General features: G+C 48.1%; 1 protein-coding gene across 1 annotated transcript; it reads right to left on the bottom strand.

Annotated features, from left to right (window-relative positions):
* Positions 1 to 349: 349 nt before the first annotated feature.
* LOC110307537 (NUT family member 2) lies at positions 350 to 8,322 on the bottom strand. The gene is made up of 7 exons (XM_021179773.1): positions 8,171 to 8,322; positions 5,614 to 6,307; positions 4,518 to 4,646; positions 3,264 to 3,403; positions 2,536 to 2,831; positions 1,786 to 1,902; positions 350 to 1,368 (listed from the first exon to the last, which is right to left on the bottom strand). The coding sequence occupies exons 1-7, from the start codon at positions 8,226 to 8,228 to the stop codon at positions 601 to 603; spliced, it is 2,202 nt and encodes a 733-aa protein (XP_021035432.1). The 5' UTR covers positions 8,229 to 8,322; the 3' UTR covers positions 350 to 600.
* Positions 8,323 to 10,640: the final 2,318 nt, after the last annotated feature.

Raw genomic sequence — 10,640 nt, 5'->3', positions numbered from 1 at the left:
GCACTCTCCCTAGATCAGTAAGTAAATTTAGAGTTGTGTTGGTTTTTAGGTGAGACCATGTCCCTTAAGAGCCACACTCTTATGGAGCATCCAAAACTCACTAGGCGATTTCATGTTGGAGAAATGCTCAGGGAACTATGAGGTAGTACACTTGATGTAAAACAAAAATGATTTATGTTTATTTGGCTTAGTAGTTAAAGTTTATTTAGCTATACCTCAAGTACATGAATCTTAAATAACTATAACTCAAGACCAGAGCAGGGCATCTCCAGGTCTTCCCCTCAGCATCTCCTCACTTCATGTAACAGCACAGGCGTCAGAATAAAAGTAGCAGCTCTGACACCATTTTCAATAAAGCTACCTTTATTTACATAACTTAAAAACTTCTAAAGTGATATCACCCTCCCAATCCCTTCCCCACCCCTCATTCCTGTGCTTACTTCCCAGTGCCTCTAACCTTCTAGATCCACCCTTAGCAGCAGCTGGATCAGTCCTGATTGAGCAAGAGCTGTTTGTTGCTTTTTTCCCTTACTCTGGGGTTTTAGGTTTAGAGGCAGGGTGAAATCTCTGCCCACTTTAAGGGGATATCACCCAGGAGGCTCAATGCCTCTTCTTCCTCTTCCTCTTATGGGTACCTAGTGGCTCATGCTTCCTTTTCTGAGGCTGTGAGAGGTGAGCCAGCTCCAGAGCTGAGAGTGGCCCTTCAGACACCCCGTGACCGGGTCCTAAGTTAGGCCTCTTAGCCATAGGGACCAAGCTTCCAAAGAGAGCTCGCTTCTTTGACTTGGCAATCGAACACAGGTCAGGGCTAAGGCCCCTTAACTTTGGGCATGGGCTGGGGATACTCTCAGAGTCGGAGAGATCTGCATAGGGGCACACTTGGTGAGGCACTCTCCAGGGCACCAGCCTGTACTGGGAGGCCAGGAGGAAGGAAAGGCTGTGCAGTTCTTCCTTGTCCTCAATGGTTCTGGCCAGTGACCTGTGGAGGTCCTCAATTGCAGAAGCTACTCTGAAGCTCCTTGCACATCTGGATCCTGGGCTTTGGTTATATGTTCCTCTGCCACAGGGAACACCAGTGTATCTGACGTCTACCAGTGAGGGTGAACTTTGATTACTCGGGAAGACAGTAGCAGACTTAGGCCCCCATATTTCTGCACTGGTGACTCCAAGACACTGCTGGTCTAAGGAAGCCATTCGTGAGGAGCCAGTTTGTGCATTGGCTCCTCTTTGGACACCATGCTCATCTCTCTCTGCATCTTGGCAGACAGATGGTACAGAAGTACTGGCAGGTATCTGAGGGGCACCAGGATTTGGGGGTGCTCTCTCAACTCCTTTCTTCTTCAAAGCCGGGCAGGGCTTCTCCAGCAGCTGCAGGAGGAAATAGGTACATAAGACCCAGCACAAGCTGGAAGGACCAGAGGGGGGCAATGCATTTGGGCGGAGTTAGCCAAGGGAATAGCCAACTATCTAAGTGTCAGAGACAGGCTCTGGGGGCTAACATGCTTGGTTCCTTGCAGATGTGTCTGTCATGTCTACACCTGCATCGCCTTCTGGGTGAAGCCCAAGGCAGGATGACTTGGTGAATCAAGGTCACATGGGTCTTATGAGCATGGTCTTCTCCCTGTTCATCTGGTGTCCCTCAGTGTCCCACTTCATTTGGAGTCCTTCCTTCCCTGTCTAGTTGACCTAATGTCTCTCTGTATCTTGTGTATATGGTGTCTGGTTGCCTCTTCTCTACCTATTGCTCCTTCCCCACTGTCTCTGGCATTCACCTTCCCTGTCTACCTGGTCAACAGTGAGTTCTTCCTCATGCTCCAGCTCCTTGGTGAGAGCCAGTATGTCTATTTCTGGTTTGGTAGATAGGATTTCTGCCACAAACTGGGGGTTGATTATGGCCTCCACCTGTAAACAGAAGCAAAATAACTTGAGTGCTAGGGGCAGAGAACCCCCAAGCTAAGGGACCTCAATCTTGTCCTATGTTGGTGACAACTCATGATGGCAACCAACATTCACATACACGTGCACACATATATGCACACATACACACACACATGTACACATACATGCACACATGCATACATGGGCACACACATATACACACACATGCACACCCACATACATGTGCACACACACAAATACACAGATACATACACACACATGCACATACAGGCACACACACATGCACACATACACAAACACATACATACACACATGCACACACAGGAACACACATATACAGATACATACATATACATACACGTGCACACACACATATACACACAGACACACACACATGTGCACACACAAATATACATACACATGTCCACACACATGCACAAATATGCACACACACATATGTGCACACACACACATATACACATGCATGCGCGCACACACACAGGGGTTGGGGGAGGAAGAGAGGAAGGGAGAACTAGAGAGAGAGAGCTCTACAGTTAGGGAAAGTAGGCTCATTAACAAGGGCTAGGATGCCAAACTCAGAATCTGGCCCACACCAGGGCTCCAGATGTAGCTCACTTGTTCAACAAAGTGTTTCTGTGAGCACAGCTCATCAATGTAGCTCAGGAGTTCTGCATCTGAATACAAGTCATCTCCTTCCTGCTCTGCTCCACTGTTCTCATCTTCCTCCTTTTCCTTGGCCTCTCCTGTGAATGACTGAGGAAACCCCTCCAGCCAGTCCATGATCTCCATGTACTCCCGCACAGCTTCAGGTGGAATTTCCATGGGTGTCTCAGTCTTCTGTAACTGCTGGGGTCTGAGTTCTGGGAGGTGGGCAGGGTCAGTCTGGTGGACAGTCTTCATGGAGGTGCACTCTAGGAGGTAGGCAAGCATGAGGCTACATGGATGGGGACCACTGCCACCCCAGAAAAACCACGCAGGGCATATAGTTCAGGGGAACTAAAATGGCCTAGGGTGAACCAAAGCAGTGTTCTCTGAAGATCTATGAAAGGGGATGTTGCAAGAGGTGATATGTCTTGAGCTCCCATGGGAGAACATTTGGAGCCACCAATATTTCAGTTCCCAGATTCTGATCCCATGGTGTTTGGATCTTTGGGGAGGTGACAGCAGAGGAACAATGATCATGGCCAGTTCAGTGACTACTTAGTTCAAAGCCAAGAGCTGCAAGGAACCCCAGGCTACATAGCAAATACCCCATCCAGAAGGAAGAAGTGTATGTGTGGGACAGAAGTCTACTTTTACTGATTTGGCCTCTGTCTAGAAACCTAAAGGTGTGTGAACCCTACCTGGTTCCTCAGCCACCTCAGGAGCTGGAAGCCTTGGAGGATCTTGCCTTGGTGTGGTTGCAACAACTTGGTACTGGACGCTTCTCATTATCTCTAGCCTTGAATTCTCCATCTCTTCTGCACTCTCAAATTCTGTGAACCTAGGGATGAGGTAGGCCAGGGCCCAGCATGGGAGATTACGATGGTGGTAATGTGCACAGGGTACAGTCCCATGAAGTTGCTGATCTTGTGACATAACCACAGCTCTTGGGAACCTTAGGTCCCTTTATACTTGCAGGGAATCAAACAAGTTGGAAGTGTCACAAGCTGGGCTTTCATGTGACTCCTCCTTAAGTCCCATCTTGACCTTGCCTAGAGTCACATAAAAGAGCTAACTGGCAAGATGGCCACAGATATAACTGATGGAGTATATCAGGAATCTTGGACCAGATGCAGAGATCCTGAAGGTGAGACTGGGAGAGCTGGGATGACCTGGGAGACAAGGGCCCAGGAGATGTCAGGAGAAAGCAGAAGGGAAGCTGAGCAGTATGGATGCTTCCTGTTGAGAGCTGTTTGCTGACTTGTGTGCATGAGGGCAAAGGCAGAAAGAGCAGAGACAGGTCCTCGGAATGTCTAAGAGGCATCCTTCTCTTATGTGTCCTCTTGATACATTGTGATACATTAGGATCAGCTGAAGCAACTCTCTTGAGACACAGTGGCCTCTACTGTCAAAAGGTGGTGGCTCAACTGTCAGGTAGCTGGCATTAAGACTTGCTGAGTATGTTGCCTTTGCACATCCCACAGTGCTAGAGGAGACCCTGTGTGCAGGGAAACTGCAATGGCCTGGGGTGAGCCAGAACAGTTTTCTCTAAAGATCTGTGACAGGGGATACTGCTGAAGGTGATATGTCTTGAACTAATATGGGAGAGCACTTGGAGCCAACAATATTTCAGTGCCCTGGGGCTGGAATGGGCCACATCTCCCATTTTGACCTCAGCAGAAAGGCAGGGATAGATACTCATGACCAATGAGGGCAGAGGTGCTGGGACCATGGAGCAGATAAACCACCAGTACAGGAAGTGAGAACAGCCTCCAAGACAGCAAGATTACCCTCCTGGCAGGGTGTGGGTAACAAGCTCAGCAGACCCAGCTATAACTGAGCAGAGCCCCCCATTCCCACCCCAACACAGACCCTCTTCAAGATGCCTGACTCACCAGACCCATCCACATCTAAACAGCTACCCATTTACCCTCCTTTAAGACTCCCTGACTCACTTTTCTGCCATCTCAAAGAAGATCATCCGGTCATAGTTGCTTGTACACTGCCATTCCTGCAGACCCCTCCATAGGCCCTCCTCCACATTCATGGTGGGCTTCCTCCGGGCCAGGGACCGAAGCACTGGACTGTAATTCATTAGGACCATTCAATCTAATGATCAGCTTATACTCCAGCCCCAGCAGGCTCAGCCCAGTCATATCTACATCCTTATACCAATGTAGAGTCTTAGCCTCCAGGAACCCCTTAACCATGCAGCAAACAACAACACAAAGATGTGTGCCTGTTTCTCTGGCTGCCATATGAATTCTCCATGTATCACTGTGAAGGGAGAATGAATGGGATCTAGGATCCCAACATGGAAGTATGGAAGACAGAATAAAAGTAAAATTCATTAGAAATGGGACCTTGGATGATAGCCAGGCATAGGTCATGATGTGGGACTCCCAGGATAGGAAAGTGCTTTCCTGGGAAGGGGAAAGAGACTCCCAAGTTCTCTTTTCTACCAGTGAGACAGCCATGGACCCTTCAACAGAGCTGTTTCTTCTAGGCCATGCCTGGGTCTCTAATGTCCAGAACCATGAGAATATAGTGTCTGTGGTTTCAATCATCTACCTGGTGGTATAGCTGAGCTGGCTGACAAAATGTCCAGAAAGATCTGGAACCTAAGGTTAACTGGGTCAATGGTGTAAATGCCTGCTGAGGATCGAAATGGAGCAAGAACCCCAGAGTTCTCCCCAGTATAGGCTCAGTGCCTTTCTGACTTAAGGAGAATTCCCTAGAATAATGGGGTGGGGGACACATGTACAGGTCTTACTGAAGTCTGGCATTTTCCCCCACCCCCAATTGTGATGTGCTGTCGGTCCTAAACACTTCAGTTCATACTAGAAGATAAAGAATTAAGGAGAAGAATTATCAAATGGATTCAAAGGACTATGTCCAAACCCTAGCTCCCAGGACTTCAGGATCTCAGGTATGACATTGTTGTTCCTCAGAGTGTGGCTTTCTGAAGTGGACTTCAGCACATTCCTTGTCTACCTCACCCTCATGGTGCTGGGGCCCCAGGAGGACCTTCCAGTCACAGGTGGCACTTACATGAGGAAGCAGGAGAAAGCTGCCACATCGGGCGTCTGAGGCAGGTGCCTCTGGACCAGTGTCTTGATATGTTGCCAGCGCCGGAAATTCCCATAGACACTGTCTGGTTTGGACAAGTAGTTTTCTGGGGAGTTGGTTTGGATGTTGGCGGGGCCACTCTCTCCATATGCTCCTTTTGGAGGCTGTGCAGAGTTCACTGGAGACCTGACAGGAGCCAGCTGGACAACTTGCTGTGTGGTGGGAGGGTGAGGCCCCAGGATCCATGTCCCTTCTTGGGGCTGGACAGCCGAAGCAATTCGGGCATTTATGAAGTTGTTTGCAGCAGGTGTTGTCATGAACCCCATACCCACACCTTGGGTCCCAGGGATATTACAAGTGAGAGGCACCTGAGTGAGAACAATGTTGGTATTGTGCACAGGTTGGACAGGCTGGCCTAGAGTTCCAACCTGTACAATGTTCAGAGGAACAGCGGCACTCAGGGCAGGGCTTCCACCTTCTGCCACCAAAGGCATCCCAGGCAAGGCAGATAAGACTAAAGGATTCCCGGGAGAGATGCCTGCAGTCACGAGGGGTGATGGGGGCTCCCAAAATAACTGGGGTACTGGCTGGGGGGCAGGTGGGAGAACAGGCAAGGTTGCAAATGTAGGCAGGGAGGCACCAGGGTTGATAGTCATGTTCTGTCCCAGTGAAGATGCTGTGAAGATAAAAGAAAAAGTGGATGGAAGATGGAAAGTGTACAGGAGGGTGGCTCTCTGATCTTGGTAGTCAGTGGAAACTGGGGGAGAGGAGACTATACAGTTTGCAAAGATCCCTGAGTAAGTTCCCTGCTGAGTTCAACTGGCTGGGCATCTTCTCAGCAGGGATCTTCCTCCCCATTCATCAAGATTCCTGGGATCACTGGGCTGTCTGAGAGGAACCCTCAGCTTTCCCCACGTCTGAGAGGCTCTTTCAGGAATTCCTAGCAGAAAACTCCGGTGTTCTAGTTCTCTTCCCAGGAATGGATCCGTTTGTCTCTCCCTGGACCACTGTCTGAGCGTTGGTGCTCACGGGAGGCAAGGCACCATCAAGGAGGCCCAGTTTCTGGAAGAGCCTCTGTGTAGGCTGAGGGTTTTAATTATGTTGACCTCGGCCCCTTCTGAGTTCCTTTCATGCCCCCAAAGCTCCCTCCCTTTCTAGTCCACCACAACAATCCAAAAGCAACACCGAGTGATCCTCCAAGCCTGTGCCCCGGAATCCTGGAGGGAACCCCGTAGCACGCCCTACCCATGCTGCTGCTCCCGCTCCTAATACCTCCCGCAGGAAACAGCATAAGGATAGGCTCAGCAGCCCCACACTGCCTGATGATCACTGGTCCCTACCATGGCTGGGAGCTGTTCCCACAGCACTGGTGTGCAAGACAGCCACCCAGTTGCTGGATACCCTGTCCTTGCAAGCCCTCTAGTAGCTGTGGGAGAATATAACGGAATAGTGAATGGAGGAGTGGTCCCGATGTTTCTGGGGATTATCATAGCTACTGGCATTGTCACAATTTGGCCGTGAAATCTTGTGAACTCTCATCAATATGATTGAGGGGATACAGTCATGAGCCAGATGCCTAGTGGGGTGCAGTTATCTTAAGATGTTGCTGTTCAGTGGGAACTCACAAGGACCACATCAAAGAGAGCCAAGTCCAAAGAGTCTGCACATGATGGCCAGGACACATGTTCTAGATCTGCTTAACAGTAACAGTAGAACATGTTTCAAGACAAATGACTCTCTCCAATCCCTCTGGCAAAGGAAACCAGCCACCTCAGAACCAACTGAAATCAACAGCACTCCGCATCCCGTTTGCTTGTCAAATCAGCATCAGGGAAGAGAGGCTTCCTGTCACTGTTCAATGATGGGCTAAGGAAACTGCAGAGATAGTGCCAAGATAACACCTCTTAATTGGTATTTTAAAACGTAGTCTACAAATTTGGAACAAGTACCCACACTTAGTTGACTCCCTCTAACTGTTCTGCCTCTGTAGAATCAAAGACATCAACCACCCAATAAAGGAGAAGCCTTCCCTGAGTGGGAAGGTGGAACTCTGAACTGCCAGTTGATGGAGAAATCTCTGCTTCTACAGAGAGGACCCCACTGAGCTCTTTCCTACCTAGCCATTTGTCTGAACTGTCCTCCTAAGGTCTAGGATAGCCCAGTTAAATTCCTGGGATCCATAATTTCATTAAACTAGTTCCAGCAACCAGTAGAAGTGACTCAGAGATCAGCTGTTGTCTAAGATCCTTCTCTGGACCACCACAGTGAACCACACCATACACCTATGAACTGTGCTCAGGAGACCTGCCTCTCATACCGGAAGATCTAGTCTAAGTTGTTTCTTCCGATGCAGTGTATCTCCTATGGCAACTTAGTTGCATTGCGGGCTCTGTTAGTCAGCCTCCACAGTGGGATGTCCTTGCAGAAGTCCAGAGCTCTCTCCCCACACTCCTTAGTCCCGTCACTCATTGCTAGTATCAAATTTAAATTGATACTTTGTCAGGGTGTCCGGCCCCATACCCTGACACTCCAGACTTACCTTCGGAAACTATTCCTATAGGCTTGGACAGTAACCATGTCTGTCTGCTCAGGTCCATGGTGAGAAAATTCGGATAAATCACACCCAAAAGTCACCAATCTATGGCAGATGCTCAAGAGAGCCAGCCACAGCTGAGAGAAAAGTTTGAAAGTAAACAGCTCCAGAATGTGGCAAGTAACATTCTAGAGTGGGGGAGGGGCAGGAAGTAAAACAGGACTGGGGGAACATTCCGAGAGGGGTTGGGGCAGGTGCAAAAGAACCTTGGCATCAGTTCAAATGATGCACCCTGGTTGGATGTGATTGTGGACGTGATCTGTTTGCCTCTAGGTAAAGTTTAATTTCTTTTCTCATAGTCACAGAACCCTGGGCTCACGTACTCCTCTTCCCTCATTCCTTCTTCAGTAGACCTTGTTCAATTCCCTTCATCCTGAGGTCTCCATCCCTTCGACAGAGGGTAGGCTCTTAACAATTTTTATAATGTTTACACTTACTCTGAACAAATTACAACATATATTCAGACAAATATAGAGGGTTTAAGTGATAGAGGAGTACAGTGTATTTGAAAATAAGATGTTGGGAGGCTCTTCTTGCCTTGTGCTCTTCTTGCCTTGTGTATTTCATTCTTTGCAGAGCAGTCTTTCTGTGTCCAACCAGTGCAGTGCTAGGATGTCTGTACTCTGCCCATGATAGTCTCTGCTATCATCCCCTTTTGCTAGAGGCCCCAGCCCCTGAAGGCATCACTCAGTATGTAGCCTACAGGACTCAAAGCTAAAATCACTTCTCTTTGGATCAATAGTACTGAGTCCTTTTATTGCAAACAGATTCTTGACAACAGAATTAAAAATCTAGTCACTATGACAAAACTAATTTGTAGGCTTTTGTGACAAACTAGCCCTCCTGAGACTCTCAGTGGGAATGGGGTTAAATGTAAGAGACAGGAAGAGGAAATACGTTCTCCCACTCCAAGATGAAGAGGCTTGGCATTCCTAGGGCCCTGACTTTCCAAGTATCCAAACCCACAGGCAGTGTACATTTGACAAAGCCAGAATTCCATTTACCATTGCCCAATACTGACTCCTGTGTGCATGCACCCACCTTACTCTTAGCTCCAATACAATACTGGATTCACCAACTGTAGGCTTCCATCTTCCTGTTTTGTTTTGTTTTGTTTTTTAATATGCTGATGTCCTTCAAATCATGTTTCCTCGTTTCAGGAAAAGACTATCTCTGACTTAATAGAAATTATCTTACAATTGTTAATGTTAAGGTGCTAAAGCAAAAGACATTCTCAACAAATTATATTTGCATTTGCACAGACTGGAAATGCTGTCACAATGCATGTTGGACAGAGGGCCCAGGGTAAAAGTCTCAGATGTTTTACAAATGCAGTGAGTTGTTCACATTTTGCACACTGGGCATCTTTGAGACTTATCTGATGCAAAGACACCAACTGCAAGTTTTTAGTAGCATGAAATATTCAATACTCTATCATAGAGAGAACATTGCATTAGATGATTTTGCTCCGTTATAGGATAATGCTTGTCCTGAGCAAGTGTAAGGTGGATCATGCTAGGTGCAGTCCTTGGAGATTTGGCAAATTAAATATTTAATTTGTATTTGATTTATGATATTTTCTGATGATACAGAGTCATGGCTGAAGGAGCAGGGGCCCTTCTGTGTGTGGGTGTGTGTGGGGGGTTGGTTGTAGCACCCCTTTAAACAAAGCTTGCACATATTTTAACATTGTGTGTCATTTGATCAGTACTGAATGCTGGGAGACAGCGGTCTCATTTTGCTTATGACAAGAGGGTTGCTAGGAAACGGTCAAGTGGGGATGCAAACCAAGAATCCTGGAAGCTGCCCCAGAAGCTGCTGCATGCAAGCCTCATGTCCCCAGTAGGAGTCAATAGAGTTCCTGCTGTCCCCGAGGTTTGGGAAAGTAAGAGAGGATTAGAGGGACCCAGACTTATCAAGTCTCAATTAAAAGTATTATGTCAAATTTTACAGGAAAAGTTTGTGAACCGACTTTTATTGGCAGGGCTCTCCTTGTGAAGTAGGAGATCTGAACACAGCGGATGTTATAGGAGGGACCCTAGAGGCAGAGTCTGGGTAAAACAGTCTCAGAGTGTCTCCTGGGTCTGAATTTCACCCCTCTCCCGAGAAGTGCTCCTTAATGAAGCTTTCAGAAAGTATGGGAGGGGACCTGCTGTTCTTTAGAAGGTGCAAAGGAGACAAATGCCATCCAAAGTGAGGATGTTAGGTGCGCGGGTAGAGGGTTTGTAATTCCTGGTTTTAAGGAGGATTTGCCAGCGCAAGTTCAGTGAGGAGGCAGGGCAGGGGAGGGGGCGGCAGCGATGCCCCACGTGGTGCATTCTTTCCTCTGCCGCAAAGCTCTATGCTTCACCTGAGAGCTCCTGTTTGTGCATGCTATTGGAGTTCTAGCGCGAGCTCCTTGCCTCCCCTGGTTCTC

The sequence above is a fragment of the Mus caroli genome, chromosome 13, assembly GCF_900094665.2.
Source record: "Mus caroli chromosome 13, CAROLI_EIJ_v1.1, whole genome shotgun sequence".
In the NCBI taxonomy this organism is placed as follows: Eukaryota; Metazoa; Chordata; class Mammalia; order Rodentia; family Muridae; genus Mus; species Mus caroli.
This window is presented reverse-complemented; position numbering and strand designations above follow the sequence as displayed.